At 42.0% G+C, this 17669-nt stretch overlaps 1 protein-coding gene across 1 annotated transcript in view; it reads right to left on the bottom strand.

Annotated features, from left to right (window-relative positions):
* Positions 1 to 17669, bottom strand: part of ARIH1 (ariadne RBR E3 ubiquitin protein ligase 1) — a 49284-nt gene that overhangs the window by 5030 nt on the left and 26585 nt on the right. The window contains exons 3-10 of the mRNA XM_065733670.1: positions 16373 to 16517; positions 12655 to 12747; positions 12228 to 12283; positions 8628 to 8694; positions 7978 to 8084; positions 7520 to 7562; positions 6179 to 6250; positions 58 to 188 (exon numbers count right to left, since the gene is read on the bottom strand). Coding sequence (XP_065589742.1) covers positions 58 to 188; positions 6179 to 6250; positions 7520 to 7562; positions 7978 to 8084; positions 8628 to 8694; positions 12228 to 12283; positions 12655 to 12747; positions 16373 to 16517 — 714 coding nt within the window. The remainder of the gene's footprint in view (positions 1 to 57; positions 189 to 6178; positions 6251 to 7519; positions 7563 to 7977; positions 8085 to 8627; positions 8695 to 12227; positions 12284 to 12654; positions 12748 to 16372; positions 16518 to 17669) is intronic.

Below are 17669 nucleotides of genomic sequence, written 5' to 3' on the forward strand. Positions count from 1 at the left end.
AATGCTCTCTTTCTCACGGCTTCCTCACCTCCCCGCAAGGCCCACTTCCAAACTCACCAGGCAGATCCATGAGGCTCCCAAGGGCCCAGACACACCCAGCAGAACTCAGCTTTGCAGTTCTGGTTCCGACAGACCATGTGGTTGCAGCCCCCGTCCTTCTCAATGGTGACGTGGCATTTCGGGCATTCCTGTTGACAGGACACAGCATGGTTAGCAGGAGAAGCAAAACAGGTTTTGTCCCTGAACTTTTAGACACACTACCCTTTAACCACCTCATAAAGTTAAGATGGGTTCCCATCACACATCAGGTGAAACACTTGACCTTCCTTTTTCCCCTTTGATTATCAAGTTCCTCTTCCAAGTCACGCTTCCATACAATACCAAAATCAGAACTGCCTGACAGAAATAAAATAACACCCTCAAACTTCTAGAGGAACCTACACTTCACCTACACTGCTGTCACACATCCCTAGCAGTAAACTGGATGGGTTATTTTCACAACCTCCTCCAAAGTTACAGCAGTATTGATTGATGATCCATAATTGCCCAGGGGAAGGCATCTGGCTCTCCTCACCACCAAGTGTTTGGTTCACTGCAGCACTGAAGCCTGAAACAAGCTCAACAGTGAGCTGGTACCACACTGCTATCAATCCGAGACACCTCCAGCCGTAAAATGTCATCCCAAAAGCATCCAAAACCTATTGTGCTTTAAAGAAGCTTCTGCCAACTAAAAAGACAATTCCCCTCCTGGAGCATTTCTACATCTCCCGTCAGGCCACTTTCTTCCCCTTCACATGACCCTTCACTGAAGACTTTTCTACAAAAGCTCAGGTGGGATTTCCTCTTCAGGCATAACACACTGCACAGTTAAATCTCTGGGAAGTAAATTGTTTTAATTTATTTATTAACATCACTCTCATAGATCTGCAGAATATGGCCACTTCCTAAAATGATAATCAAGTAGAACACTGAAAAAAAAAAGATGATTTCTGTGTTATCATACTGAATACACAAAGCCTGAACAGCAAAAAAAAAAAAAGGTAAAAAAAATCAGTGAGCTGCCCCTACAAGTAAAGGAAGGCAGTCCAGCTCTTCTGCCACTCATTCCTGTCCCCATAGCACTTCACTCACAGTGACACCATGCAGATGCACCAGCAATGAGCTCATCTTTACCTTCTGCAAACCAGAGGAGACATCAAGAGCATCATTTCCTATGCCAACATTTGGTATTGAGCATGTGCAGTATAGAAGTAACCAACACATTTCATCAGTCTGCAACTGTTACTTTTATGTAAGAAAGAATCCTATAGGTCCTGTACATCCACTCCAGGTGTCTCAAGTATCACCATGAGCTAGATTTGCATGCTTGTTTGTATTTTAAGCGACAGGACACATGTTACACAAGGAGAAGACAGACAAGGGAGAAGACATTCACGTGAAACCTCAACTTCTTTTTGGCCAACACAGTTCAAAGTGTTCTGAGCTACTTTTGCTTCCTAATGATTGCAAAACTCAAGTCTCATTAGTGCAGCTTGACCTAACACTACGGTTAGCCAATATCTGAGGTGAAGGACTGAGCAAAATGACATCCAGAGGGGCCTTCCAACCCAAGCCATTTTAATATTCCCACTCTCTTCAGTGATGGTATCATTTCTGTTTTCTCTGAGCCTTGCCCTGCTCCTGATGCTTGCTCTTGAAGAATGAAAGACTGAGCAGAAGCATATGACATCCCACACAGCCAAGGAGGTTTTCCTGAACAAGGGTGCAGCCATTCCTTTGAAGGGAGCCAACACGCTATTAGGGCTCTTGATTGGAGAGCGCGTCTCTCCCGGCCATCCTGCCAGGAGAAAACAGCAGCGCTCCATCCCATCAGCAGGTCACACCCTGAGCAAGAGGACCAAGCCCAGTTCCTAACCTGGATTTGTCATGTAGATGAGGTTCCTCAGCTCTGGGAGCAGAATGCCTCCAGGACTTTGATGAAGGCTTCTTTCTGCAGATCATGTGCGTTGTAAGAAAAACTGCATGTGAGTTGGCTGGTTATTTGGCTTGGTTCAGGGTTTTTTTTGGCTCTTTCTTCTGATAGGTTCAAGCACCAAGCAAGCACAGAAGGGAAAAGATCCAGACCAGCTTTCTTTCCTATCAACAATGCTTATCCAGCTACAAACAGTAAATGAAGCAGAGTAGCTCATTTGCAGGCCTCCTCACACCAGTTCCACTAGGCTGTCCATAGGATGAACATCCAGTCAGGTAAGCTTGTTCCCAATTAATTAACCCAGTTTTACAAGCCTCAGTCAAAAAAGTTTCTCGTAGGAGAGACAGTAACCAGTACACTGTCTACCTGTCTTCTCCCCTCTTGTTTTTCCAGTCCTTCACACACACCAAGACTCGAGTTTATAGTTTAACCCATTACAATTGTGAAGAGCCCAGCTTGATTAGCTCATCATAGTTGAACATAATTAAAAATTAAGGAAAACCCATAAGAAGAACACACAAAAGAAAGGCTGAACAGCAACATAACAAAATAAGCAGCAACTGCTCAAGCCTCATGAACTCATGAAATGAGTGAGGCAGATTTATACACAAGGAGGATAGAGAAGGCAAATCTTATTGAGAATTACAGCCATGCAACAAAATAATAGCCAGCAAATCAAATTCTTTAACCAGCAGATTATTGTGCACGTTACCCATTATATCATGAAGCAGAAGTGACCTCATTAACATCGTTCCACCCAAATTTGATGTGCTCACATCCTGCACTTTGAAACAAAAGCCCAGGCAAACCTAGCAAAGGAGAACAATCTCTATTTCGTCATAAAAAGCTGCGTGTCCATAAAGCACCACAAACCCCTTAGTGAGCAGGAGGCTAAACAGAAACACATTGCTTGTGTCAGTGCAGCCAAAACAGATTAGCCCCCTCCAGGGCTCCCAGAGGCAAGCAGTGTACATCAGCCTCTCTGCCAGCAACGCCTTCACCTCTAACCTACCCTAAAAGATGAATCCTCAGTGCCACACAGGTTTCATAAAGCATGTCAGTGAAATACACTACTGATCTTAATTACAGCTGGTGCAAAGCAGTACACTGTGACAGCACCTAAAGTCGAAGAGCAAAGCAGGATACTTTCAACACCTGCTCATCTGAGAGGAAAGATGGCACTGACATCTTGGGGTAAACACTGCTTGTGGTTCTGGCACAACATCATGCTGGCGAGAAATGAAAGAGCGAAGTTAGCTGCTGGTGCCCAGGGAGGATCCTGCTGGGTGCCAGGATTTCCCCACACTAGAACAAATGCAGGGCTTCCAGAAAGTACAGAGACTGTACATGTTCAGGCATTAAAAGTGACCTGAAAATGGAAGAGAAATGGGTACTGCCACTGTCCCTCTCTTGGAGCATTGCTCTTTTTAAGCCCAACAGCTTTTGTGAAGGATTAAGAAAAAACTGGTTTTTTTTTTGAACATCAGATGTTCAAGTCCTGTCTAGACCAGAAGATAACATGATGGTGACATGCCAGGAGCCAGAAGTGCTAAGGTAGGGGCACTTGTTGATCTGATACTACAACTTTCATTACCATCATTTTAATTCCGCATCAAAAAACAGTGCCTTGGGTGAAGACAAGATTGTTAATGTCTTTCTTCTTCCCTTAGTACTGAAAGATGCTGAAAGACTAATATAAAAAAATCCCATTGCAAACCCATGTTACAGTGGTTTTTTTCTCCTTCTCCCTCCTAGGCTCCTCTCAGGCTGTCCTGATACACGTTATGAGTCCAAAATACACACAAACATCCAAATTCTGTGTTTTTCTTCATTCATCCTTTGAAGGTTAGACAGTAGTTGATCTGCATGGTTTCTTTGTTCCCTAAACCACAGGAACCAAACAGCACCAGAAAGCTGCCTCGTTTATCCAAGAAAGCAACTATTTAAGAACCAAGTTTGTAGAAGGAAGTGAGAAAAAGAAATGCAAAACCTTGGACACTTCAACCCTTCTGTCAGCAAAAAGTCTGAGAATTAAAGGCTTGATAACACATGTACAGGCTTCAGCTCTAATTCAGTTCTACAGATCTCACATGCAAACAGAGCTCATCTTTGTACAAGGCCACTGACTCCAGCCCATGCTACTGCGAGGGCTGTGATCCTTTATATAAGCAGAAAAAAAATAGCACAGAGGCATCCTAAGTACAAATAATATTATTTATACTGGAGACCACAAAACTCACTCCTCAAACTCACTTATCATTCATCTCACTCCACAAAACTCATCAAAAAACATGTCACATCACTCCAGTTTGTCAACAGAAACCAATTCAGTTCTTTTCTCCTCTCTCATACAACTGCCTGATGTGCCTTCCCTGTTCTGTCTCCCAGGACACACTGGAATAAGCCTACCTCACATTCTCCTGCGGCAAAGGATTACCCAGATTCAAGCACACACGCTCCAGGAAGACTGGTGTTTTTGATTACATCTCTACCACAGTACACTGGGAAGCCTTCTTCCCTGAAGAGAGAATACATGGGATAGGACTGCAGCTCAGGGCCACGCTCAGAGAACTCAAATGACAGAAATACACACTGCAGGAACAACAAAAACATACTGAAAATGGTGTCTGACATTTGACAACATCCGATTCAATTCCCTTTTAGGTTTTTCTAAGTGAAGAAATTCAATGCACTTGGGCTTCAAAGCATTTTCTTGCATCTTGTGTGGATTAGAGGAAGTAGCTTAGACAGGGATGTTCAAGAGAACAGCTCTTCTGCCCCTGACACCAAACTACAGGAACTAAAAGATAAGCTGAGCTGATGCCAGCATGGCTTGGCCACATTCATTTCCTCTCTTCACCATCCTCTGGATGGGTGTTTCCCACAAAAAGAGTTATTGTTCCTGACATTCAATCCTACTTCTGAGCTGTGCTTTAAATATTGCCAGTGTGGCTCCTTGATGACAAAGTCTAGACGCTGGTTCTAAAATGATAGTATGGAGAGCCCTTAAAACTATGACCAGTAACACCTTGAGGGCAACAGATGCCCACCTGACTCCCAAAGGGTCAGTCACAAGAAAACTAAGGCTGCAAGATGGCAATATTCCAAACATTTCGGTCCCAAGGCTAAAAAAGCTGCATGTTTTCCAAGTTATTTGGCTCTTCTTCCTCAGGTTTGATATCAGCAACATCTGAAGAACAAGCAAACTTTGAGTAAACATGATTTAGCTCTGGAGCTACAATTAATCTCTGAGCTCACTATTCCCAGAAAAAGCCACGCTCATTGAGCAACGCTCAGCCTCCAAGCACAGACCACACAAATCTTAGCCCACGAAACAGAAGAAAGCAACAGGCTGCACAATTTCAGCATGATCTTAACTGTGCATTTCACTGATGGGTGTTTCTGCTTTCACCATAATACAACATTCCAGCTCAATGAAAAACACGCAGCTAGTCCCAGAAAGAAGCAGCACTGCTGCAAACAATACCACTGACCAGTTACACAACAGAGCTAAGAAAACAAAGCAGCCATTTCCTCACACTCTCCCCACCTTCTTCCACCCCTCTGGCAGCCACAAGACCCAGGTCTGCTCTTGGCCCCCAGTGGCATCTGCTTCTTTTGTTTCCTCCCTACTGTGCCAACCCCTGCTTTTATTCTTCCCAAATCAAACAAATGCAGACAGGCTGAAGTTCCATGCAAAGTTGAACTAGCTGGAATGAAGACATTTACATAATAAAATCCTAACAGCTGTTCTGCCAGGCTCTATCTGGAGTGATGCCCAGCGGAAATGAACAACTCCTCATGAGACCAGCCCAGGGGATTTAAAGGCAGATGTAAATTATCACAGGCAAATCAAGCCACAGGTGGTGTTAACATGCTTCACACACTTGGAGTGAAGCACTGATTTGCTTAGGGAAGCCATCAGCACCAGACAGGAGCCCCGAGGCTTGAAACCTTAGTTTCCTTTAGGACTCCAATCAACTCTCCTACACGAACAAACCTATTTAACCTGAAGAACCTCACCTGACTTGAGGCAGTAACACCTACAACTCCACTTCAAACAAGCACTGACTGTATTTTAATGTTTGTTCTTCATGACATACAGCAAAAAAAAAAAAAAAAAGCAATCCTTAGAACTGAGGAATTAGATTGCCATTCTTCTTTCAATCTGATAGTGCATATAAAATACATGGAAAAAACCCTCACCTTTGTGTTTGCTGCAATCCAATTAGAAGTTTCACTGTCATCATCACACTTCTTAATCCATTTCTTTAACCACTGTCAGAAAAATGAAGGAGAAGTTAAAACTGAGGAACTGTAAAGGTTCCAAAGCGAGCTCCTTACATTAAGGTGAAGGCAAGGAATGCACAGCCGCATACGAGCTGAATGCTACCACAATGAGGTGTGACTTCACAAAGCTTCCTTTAGCAGATAAAAATCTTCTGTCTCTCTACAGATACATACCAGGAGAGAAGAAAGGATAAGAACTCTAAGCCATTATTACTATTCCTAAATCAGATTATCTTCTGGGGTCTGAATTGCTGTAAATTGGGTAGAGAGAACAGTGGAGGGATACTGGAAAGCAGTGCAAACAGCAGTCAATTTAGTTGCAGATGTTTCCTGCTGCACCATCACAATGCAGCTGATGCACCAACACTTTGGCAATGAGTTGAAAGCTCTTAAGTTCAACTAAGAAAAACTTCATGTGAGCCTGTCAGAAGTATTTTAACAGTGATTTGCAAAGCTCACAGTCAGATGCTCTGTGTTAACTTTACATCAAGTCTTAAGACTTTCCTTAGGATTTACTCTGATCATTAGTGTCCTGGCCATGTACTTAGGTTTGTTCTTCCTAACCTTAGAGGAAGCATAGCTATATCAAGCAAACACAAGTTACAAAACCTGCTTGCACCACTGAGATAACTGACTACACGGCTTGGCTGGTCTTTCCAGAGAATGCACTACACCTTTGGTGATGCTTCCTTCCCATTCCATGGGAAAGTCTTTTGCACTCATCACAGGGGACGGACACAGACTGCTCTCAAACAGAATATGTTTGTGAGCTCCACACTGGGCCATGGGATCCCAGGTTTTATTACAGCTTTGGACAGCTCCACAAGAAATAGCAGCATACACTGTATGAAAACAGGTCCCAGAACCAGGACCCAACTCCCTCCACGCCACTAACCACAGCCCGGTGGAAGCCCTGAGCACCTACAGAAACACTGAGTGTGAGAACACCCTTGTAATGCTTTGTAAGCAAAGCATTCACTTCTAAAGCTTCCCAGTTTTTCTTGAGGGTCTCATCCAGAACATCCTTCTCCTCCAGGCACTTCCCCAGGTGGCTGAAGTTCACAAAGTGAAGCATCCTAGAGGCATCCAGGAAGACTTCTCTAATTCTTTTCATGTTACCATCTGAACAGGTGAACTAAAATGCTTCTCAATGTGAGCAATTGCAAAGCTTGCACTTCATTTCTGCTTGCCTTGCACATAAGTTGACTGTAAATGTTTTGAAGTCACACACTTACCAAAGAACTTTGAGATGCTCACCTTGCATTTAACAGGATCGTGCCAGTTTTCACCACAGTTAAAGCTGTAAGTGAAAGAAATGGGTTAATAGCAAATATAGTACATAGCTATACTTTTATTTAACTTGTTTAACATATAGGAGTTTTCTTCTGAGTGGCTCTGCTGAAAGAATATGGAAAACCCCAAGGAAACATTACCCACACCAAAAAACAATAAAACCTCAAATCCCACAACTCAATTTGGATACACACTACATTCACCAATCTGAGTATTAATGTTAGATTCAACGGGGATTTATTTTCCTTCTAGCAACTCCGGTAACCTTGCAAAGTAAATTAGCTGCCTTATAAATAAAGGTGGTGAACAAAAGGCTCTCATTTGGGAAAGACACTTGAGTTCACTAATTATTAACTTCTATTAGCTTTCATTATTTCATTTTACTAACGCTTTCAAAGTGAAAGGCACTTCAGTGTTCTTACCAAAACTGACGTCCACATTTGCAGCGAACAGGTTTAGCATCAGGATACTGGACTTTAACAACATGATGGCAGTCTGGGGCAGGACACCATTTTAACAGTCGATTACACTATGAAATAAAGCAAAAAAGCAGAATACAGTGGATTTGAACACATACAGCCAGGACATAAGGACAGAGATAAGTCTTCAAAATCAAAACAAACTTTGAGAATGGTGCTTTGGGAGCAGTGACACTAGTACTATTTTGCTAAAAGACTTTTCGCAGCTTTACTTCAAACAACAAATGTTTAAGGCATGCTATTCTTCATAGAATGGTGTTTCATGATTTTCAGTCTGAAGCATTTGAGGTAACATTCAAGAACCGTAAACATTAAGTGCTCCTAAGGAAATGAACACTGAATAGCTCTTGTAATCTCTTTATCTACAGATATTTACCATATCTTTGTGTAACACCTCTGTAATCTTACTGATTTTCTTGACTATTTTCCTACAACTACACCTGCAACTAAATGGGCTATAAAACAACCCCTGGCTTTAATTTGCAGTTAGATTTGATCAGAGACCACACAAAAGAAAACCTGCTCTACAGTTATGAACAAGTCTCACTCTGGTTCAGTACACAAGCAAGAAAAAAAGGCAAATCAAAACTCACCTCTACAAAACTATTGGTTATTAAATGCTGGTACTTTAATTTCACCTTGGAATCTGTGATCAGACGCCTGCAGAAAAGAAAATTTATGTTTGTAGTAGAAAGCTCCCTTCTCCCCTATACAGACAAAGTCAAGACAAATGATTTTGATTCTTCTTTCTATGGTTGCAGGTTTCTTTTTTGTATTTGCTATTTATTCTTATTATGAAATTGACAGGCATTTAACTTCTAATATTAATTACAGAATCGTATAGAAAGCTCACGTAGTCCAGGAGAACTACCCTCTCAAGAGCAAGGATGACTTTCATTTAAAAAACACTTTCTTGAGAGACCAAGAACCAGAGCAAACAGCTTCACCAGCCCATCCATAAAACACTATTTTGTGTCTAACTTCTTCACAAGTCTTCAGAAGTGCTGCATTAACTTTGGTAGATCCAATGTTATCTGCATTTCAAAGGAATGCCACCACTTCAGTTTTAAAGTCAATGTGGTTTTAATCTGTTGTATTCACAATAAAAAAAGTTTAAATTCAAAACCGATTTAAATTCCACATCACAGAGGGCATACACAGCACCAGCATTAAGTCAGCTCAAAGGGAAGAGAGCAGATGAAAACTAGGCAGATAGGAATCCTTTAAGAGCACAGTGACCACTTCTCTCCTGCCCACACAGACCCAGCAAGTATGTGCAGACTATCCATGCTATATGCATTGTAAGTTAACTACATACTGCTGAAGACTACTCTATACATCCTTCAGTTATGAAAGAAACATCTTCTGCATTTATGAAGCCTCATAACATACAGCTGGACATGCTTTGTGGTATTTCTGTTTTAAATTAAACTGGAGTTCAGCTTGATTCAGCCATACCACATTAATACTGCAATTAATACACCATTTCAGGGTACAACCAGAATCAAGTGTGCTCTTGCATGTTATCATGCCAACATGCAGTAAAGAACAGCACGTGACTCTGGGATGTTGCATAAACCCTAGCCCTGAGCAGTCTGGGGAGCTCCTCGACAAATGACAGGCTGGTTATTACATAAACAAAGCACGTGACAGCCAAATTCCCAGTGCTAAAATAAAAACAAATCATCTGACAAAGCACCTCATCAGGCCCTTGTCCATGACAAACCTGCAATGTCAGAATGAAACAAACCAAAAACGGAAACAAAATAATTTCAACCTGTAATTTGAATCCCAAGACTCACTTTCTTACTTAATACATACGTTTCTAAAACATTAAAAAAAAACAAAAAACACTGTAGGTTTTATCAGTGACATTTATTTCACTCATCAGGAACTAGGATGTAAGTGAGGTGTAATGCCATACCTAGCACAAAGAGTACACCTTTGCTTACCAAGCTCCCTAGACCAGTTTGTGGCAACACCCTCACCTGTTTTGCCAAGTACTATTTTTTTTCCCCACAAACAATAAAGTAGACAAATTAAGAAATTAAATCCATTCCCAGTGTCCACAACCATCCCTTGGGTCCATTCTTCCACAAGCTAAGATACAAAGAGTCATCCTCACTGAAGGGACCAGGTGGGAAAAGAAAGCTGCTTGCAAGAAAAGTATCATCTCTTCATCTCCTTTGGTAACTAGTTCTGAAAAAATACTACACACTGACATGATTTCAAATTCATCTGAAGACAGCAGTTATCCTTTACTCTGCATGTAAATTTAAAGCGATTCCAGCATCGTTAGCGAGGGTGAACAAGGGCTAGAAGTAGACTGCATGCAGCTGGCCTGAAGGTCTCCAAAGAGCTGAAAGGGACCTTCCTAAGCCTCCCTGCTTCTGCTCAACAAGAACAGGAGTAAGGCAAACACCAACAATTAATCTGCTAGCTGAAAACTCACAAGGCAAGTCATCTGGATTGCTCAGCTTGGACTTGTATACAGGGAACGTAGCTTACACATGTACTGCTTTGTTGAGGGAAAGTACTGAGAAAGGAATAAACGAGTAATTTGGCCTATCTAACCTATGTGACAGACAAGGAAGCTCTAAATGTCTCTCGACAGTGCGCACTGCACTTAGGCTTCCATAGCTTGGAAGCCTAGAGCTAGAGGATTTGTAAAAGAAAAAGATCTAAAAAGAGAAAAGCACACTGGAGGGGAAAGGGGGGGGTGCAGATTCCAGATGGTATTACTTATGTCTTTGTTCTTGCCATTTAGTAAAACTGCTGCAGATTACCATCTTTGATTTTCAAGCACAACATGAGGATTTCACAGAAGATGCACCTCCCTCCCCCCAGAAATCCCAAGAACACCCCATAAGAACAGGGAAAGGTGGGTTTTCACCACCATATCAAGTCCCACTTACATAAGGAAAGCTTGTTCACTTCAGTGAACGAGTGCCATTCTATTGTCCGAAGCCCCTGCTGTTTCTAGGTGAGAGAACCCCACAGCACATGGCTGTGGTTCTTGCTATTGTAGTAACAAAGAAGCAAACCACTGGGGTCATCAAACCTACTGTTAAATATTGCACAACAGCACAGCAGAAAGCCAGTGCTGCTCCCCTCCTCTCCCATCCTGCTACTGCCACCACCATCTCTGCAGATTCCAACACCTTCAGCTGCTTATTTGAAGAGCACTTATTCACAAACTGTTCTAATCAAGAACATCCTTGAGAAACTTCCTGCCAAGAGCATGCCACACCACGAGTCAGGTTCAGACTCCAGAAAACAAAAATCTCAATCAAGAGTTGACAACTTCAGTTTAGTTTCCACTCACTGAACTCCACAACCCAGTCTGAAACGAGGCATGAGAGCATTTCAGCTCGTTCACTTCCCTGCAGCCTACACACTATGAGTAACAGAGCTGCTTGCACAGGGGGAGATGGGAAGTCACCAGTCTGGGAGAAACTGATAGAAAAAACAGCAAATTAGTATCAATGAGTGAGTCATACTTCAGGAAGGAAGGAGTAAGGTAACAGAAAATGAGCTCCTGTTTAGATGCTTTTTAGCATGAAGAATTCAAATGAACTTAATCAAGGTTCAGTATTATGAAGGATATTACTCACGTAATAACATCACCCAATATAAAAGAGAAGGAAGCTCAAAGCTCATTCATTGTTTTGCCATGTACAAGCAGTCATCCTTCAGCCAGACAAGTTAATAAGCAAAGTGACACAGGCTGACATAGCAGTTTAATCAAATCTTACGTCTGAGGGTCAACTGCTTCTATCAGAGGGCATAAAACATCCCCTACATCGCACTGTACACAGCACCAACTTCCTGTGACTCAGCTATTAACTACAGCAATAGGACCTGGTGAACCAGCAGGTTGACCTAGGTGAGAAGTCAAATTCCTACATGAACTGAAGGAAACAAAACACGCAGTTAAACAGGGTTTGGAAAGACTGCCTAATTTTGATTCTACTGTCTTGATGACCAAATTGGTCAAGGAGTCCTTCCCTCACATAGTGTGACATGCAGTTCTCAGACCTAAACAGGAAGTTTAGGTATCAAAACAGACACTTCAGCACCAACCTCAGTGGTACACTGAAGTTCTGCACAGCTGTTTATAACATTAGAATAGCACATTAATAACAGAATGAAAAGAGAGAGAAAAGCCAAGAAGTAGTAGCTCTCATACTTACATAACTGTATTGTCATCAACTAAGATATCACAGCCATGAGCAGGGCATGAAATGGTCTGGAAAAAAAACCAGAAGGGTGATTTTTGTGAACAGTGTTATTTTTGTATCACAAAGAATTTCAAGGCAACAGACTTCTCTCCAATCCATAACAAACACAGTAGAGTGGCTTTATCATCACATCCCAGATGTTCCACCGCGCACAGCATGATTCCTCCCACTCACAGCAAAGATGCACGCACCAACTTCATGCAGTTCCCTTCAGCCTCTCTCATGGTAAAGACTGCAACCTCCAAAGTTACAAGGTGTGAGGGTTTTGTCATTGCTCTTCTGTGGGTTTGTTTTGTTTTTGTTTGTTTTTAATTGAGGAAGAACTTTCCTCTTCCCGACAATTTTCAGTAAACATAGGGTGCACAAGTTGACATTTTACCTGTCCCATGCCTTCCTCCATTATTTTGGTAGTCAAATATTCACTCCAGCACTGCATACAGAACTTGTGTCCACACTCTAGGCCAGTAAAGTACTGCAATGACAGAGAACATGTCAGCTTATCGCATGAATTCACTGCATCATTTCGTCCTTCTCAGTGTTGTGCAGTTGACTGCACCTTCTATCCTGACACCAGACTTGAGCCACTTACTCGTATCATCACTGCTTCATAATACTGCTAACACAGCTCTACATGTGCTTTCAAAGTCAGACTTGAGTCCCCAGCCCTGGCAGCAAGGAAAGGTGTGGCTGATGTTTCTATCCTGTCTGCCCATTTGAATGGATTCTCAAAATGGCTGGAGAGCCATTTTACTCATTGAAAATTAATAAAGGAAAGGCAGCACCACCAAACAGGTGACAGTCACATGATAATACCGAGCCCTTTCTCCTCCTCTTGGTCCACCTGGCTTGCTATCACACATGGGCACTGCCCATAACACGCATACCTGTTTTGCACAGGCACTAATTTAGCCCCCTCCGTACAGGAAGTGAGAGGTCATCAGTGAGCATTAAACAACAGAAACTCAAGTGCTGTACACTTCCATTTTAATGTATACACTAAGTTTGCCAACTTGCTTGCTAAGCTTCCCTCCGAAACTCAGATGTTCATCAGATGAGGACATTAATTGGCAGGTGTAAATTAATAAATATAATTCAATAATGATAAGCTGCTGCGAAGAGCAACTAGGACAACTTCACCTGTGAATGGATCACCTACACAGAACACACTGAGATAGCATCTGAGGCTGAACAGTTACACAAGCGGTGTAAGCAAATGCTGTTGTGTTAAGAGTGATAATAAATGACTTATCTGAGGTCAACTTCAGATATTTTTCACTCTGAGAGCCAGGATCAGGAACAAACTACCTGAAGCAGTTCACATATAGCACAGCTCAGCTTTGCACACTGTTTTATTCTCAGTTAAAACAAGAGCTCCACCCCAAGATACCGTCATCTCACATAAATCTCCATAAATTAAAAGGAACATAACAGCCTCAAACAGCAGCAGGACACTGAGAGAAGAGTCCACCTGAAGGAATAAGGGATCATCCTTAGCAAACTTAAAACACTCCTGCAGCAAGCACACACAGGGGAGTGCTACGGAACTGTGTACCTTCAGTTGAGACTCATTTCTGTTGTTTCAGGCAGTTAAAAGATTTGCTAAGTGCTCGCATCAAAGGCAGCCACCACACCTCCTCCAAAGCTGCAAAAGAATTCAGAGCGTCTTCTAACTCATTTCTTTACTTTGAGGGAGTTCCCAATTATTTTTGGCTAAGCTGACTGCAGATGACAAGGGAACAAGCAAAAAGCACCAACCCCTTCCTCTACTGGGATCTGAAAGAGGGGATGCCAGAGGAGGTGTAGTTGCCCTTTTATACATTTTAAAAAGCAGACTAACATTGCCTGCAAAGACCACACAACAGGGTGAATATTCAAGAATCTTACATTCTTCTAAGAGCCTTACAGTGTAAAATTCCTTAACACGTGCAATTCCCAGCCTTCCATAGGCTGAAAGGGGCTCTCAGGAAAAGCATAGCTTTTTTTTCTGGGGGGAAACAATGAGTAAAAGCTGACCAAAGCAAAGAATTTAGCAGCTGAGATTTTAGGTTACATATTTAAACTTATCCTATGGACTAAGAGCTTCAAAGCAGACTTGCACCTTCAACACAGGTATATTATAACACGTGGCCTTTTACAGAAATTCTAAGTGTTAATTTCCCTGTACACTTCAGCTTCTAGATCTGGCAGAGACCAAGAGGGTTTCCCTCAACCGTATCTCACTTAATAAATACGAGCCATTTAGAGAAACCCCTGCTCCCTTGCAACTCCTTACTGCTCCAGTTAAGGATGCTCTTCTCATAACTGGGCCACTGCTATTTTTACGTGCTACTGGAACTACAAAAGCAAGAAGCGTTTGTGTGCTTTGTGCAGTTCTTTTCAGCAGCAAGAAAACAGCTTCCCAGGCAGCTTAAATGAAAAAAAATCAATCAGCTGCAAGTGCTGGGCACAGCAATTACAGTAAAAAACGATTCATTAAGGAATAAAACCTAAATTTGAAAGGACCCTTTCCCATGAAGGACATTTGGAAAGAGGTCTCTTACTGTTTTGCCCCTCGCTCCATCTCCTGTTTTCAAAGATGTTCCATAGCCTAAGTGATTTCCTCACTATCTAACATAGAAAAGTGATTACATGGTAGGACTTATGTAGGGAGAGGGACAGAAAAATTTCTGAAACGCATCTTTCTAAAAGCACTTCTTCATACAAAGCAACCCACAGTCCTCCTTTGCAGATGTTCCCTAAAAAGGAAGTCATAAGCACACATATGGCTTAAAAAGAGACGCACAAAGTCTTGTGGTCACTGGCCCAACAGCAGTCTTAGCACTGAGCATTACAGCTGTCGCAAACTGAGTTTTGCTCTGCTCACTCTTGAGTGAGGAAAAGGCTCACAAGTAAGGCCATGACAGCAAGAGCACTGGACTCCAGGCTACCCAAAGCTCATAACTGTTTCCATTACTGCTGAAAAGCAAGTTAAAACGCAAGTGGAAGACTTAAGAAAGGGATGCTTTTTTTCTTTAAAGGGTCAGGCAAACGCTATGGTGCTTGAGGGGGCCAGAACAGCTCCACCAGGAACACCAAGATCCCGTGAAGGAAGAACTCCTGATGCATGTTAGCCCTCTGCCTTTGAGCAAAACCACTGATGGACTCCCACATTTGAGCTCTTCCTCCCATCTTCTTCCTGCATTTCCCATCAAGATGCCCTGCTCCAGAGAGTCAATAGCAAGTTGCTTGCTTGTGCAAAACACAGTAGAAACCCAAATCTCTGAATGGTACTATTGGAATATTTACTGTTTGTGAATAGCTATAAAATAAGCACTCTCATCAATCTTACCACAAACCAAAAGACTGAATTACAGCTCCCATAAGTACTTCTACTCTAATCTTCTCCCATTACAGAGATATTGCAGTAGCACAATAAAGAACTGGACAGAACTATCATTGATTCTGTCCTCTGAAACTCACAGCTTCATTTTATTCCTAGCTTCACCTAGTTTTATGTTGAATGATGTAGCTTGACTATTTTACATTATTATTTACTTCTTTTAGAAGCCATTTCCTTTCCTGGCACTATTTAAGTAAATCCCTTTGCCTGTCAGGCATTCTACTTTTTTCCATCTGTCATTTATTTGCACGTCTCAATTGCTATTTGACCTTTTCAAAAACCACTTGATCCACCACTTGCCTTTTCCTGAACAGCTTTACCACACTGCTGCCCAGAGCCCAGCATCCTCCAAGGCTTTTGCAGAAAATGCTGAAATATAATGCCACTTCATCTTAACCACTACTTTTTGAAGTTTACTTAACAAAAATAAAAGTCTGTTGAGGCCCACAGTAAGAATTAAGAGAGAGCTTAAAGCATATGTCATGCTGCGGTCCCTACTGTACTACACAGCTCACAAGACACTGTTTACTGTTCTAAGACAACCTTTAATGGTGCTTTGTAGGCTTAAACTAAAGGCTCAATCAAAAATGAAACCTCCTTGTTTATTTGCTTGGTGGGTTTTTTTGTTTTGTTTTTTTTAAGACTTCCCTTTTTTCACACTGTTGGATAAGTCCTTTCAGAACTGACGTAACGTGAAGCCTCAAATGGCAACACTCACTGAGTTTGGGTAGTTCAGATAGCAGATTTGACAAGGCATATCCTGAGCTGATGACCTTGTGTTCATCTGGCGCGTTCGAGACTTTTTACTTGGATTGATTACATGACACTCTGCAAAGAGCTTCTCCAAGTTGCCATCAAAGTACCTGCAGAACACAGAAGAAAATGATAAGTTAATCACTTTATTTTTTTAATTCTGCAGTTCAACACAAAGTTGATTTAATACTTCAAGAAAACAAAGAAACATACAATACACCAACTACTTTCAGCAGAATCTTTGTTAACAAGATGCACTGACTACGGAAATGGATGTTTGAAATGTGATTTTAGAGACTGGGGCTTGAACTGCATGCTCCTGAAGACAACAGCATTCAGCTCTTCAACCACGTTTCAGGTAACTCATGAGTCTCCAAGCAAGCACCATGCACAAAAAAGCTCCAAGACAGCAAACTACAACAAGAACATCTCGTTTCACATCCCAGACATCAGCACACCTTCCTGAAGCGCAGGTTTGATTCTCAGATTCAACTCTCTTTTCAACTTAAGTCCTCCATTTTTGGCTAATATTGTAAAGACAACATCAAAGAGGAGGCAGAGAACAGCCAGTTATCATCTGTCAATTAGCAGATCCCTAGCTCTTCCACTTTGTATTTTCCGCAGTGTGTTTAGTACACATTAAGTACCTCAAAGAGGTGCTGAGGAGGGTCAGACTGGAAAGAACCATGAGCAGGCAACCCAATGTCTTCCCAGAACCAAAGCACTGCATCTTTCTGCAGCTGGCAGCACTTGCAAAGAACCAATGAGATCTGACAGTTAACCAGCTAACATTGCCTGTGTGAACATCTCCTTCTCATTATCAGTAAAAGACATTCTCTTCCCTTCCTCCACCATCAGCAAGTTAAACCCATATGAAGCAGCATCTACTAAAGAATAGAGGAATTACGAAAATGTCTTATCATCTGTCTCCCACCAGAGAACACTCAGCTTCTGCCACCTGAGTCCCAGGACTCCAGCCTCACTACAAATAAACATGCAATTTTGGCATTTATGCCAAACCACCCGACTGCAACGGCCTCAAAACCATTATGTCAGGAGTCAATGCACCACTCAGACACTGGTTCACAGCTGCTTCATATATTTCTTGATGTAGTTCACATATTTTACATCTTACTTTTCAAGGCACTGAATTTTGAAGGTACTGGTGTACTCTGGAATCGCAGCACACATGAGGCTTTACCTCTGCTCTTCTGTGTTAGCTCAGGGATTTAGCTTAACCAAGGTATTTGGCTTGCCTTCAG

This window comes from Cyrtonyx montezumae, unplaced genomic scaffold (assembly GCF_038088225.1).
Source record: "Cyrtonyx montezumae isolate F1298 unplaced genomic scaffold, pur_monq_1.0 scaffold_17, whole genome shotgun sequence".
Lineage (NCBI taxonomy): Eukaryota > Metazoa > Chordata > Aves > Galliformes > Odontophoridae > Cyrtonyx > Cyrtonyx montezumae.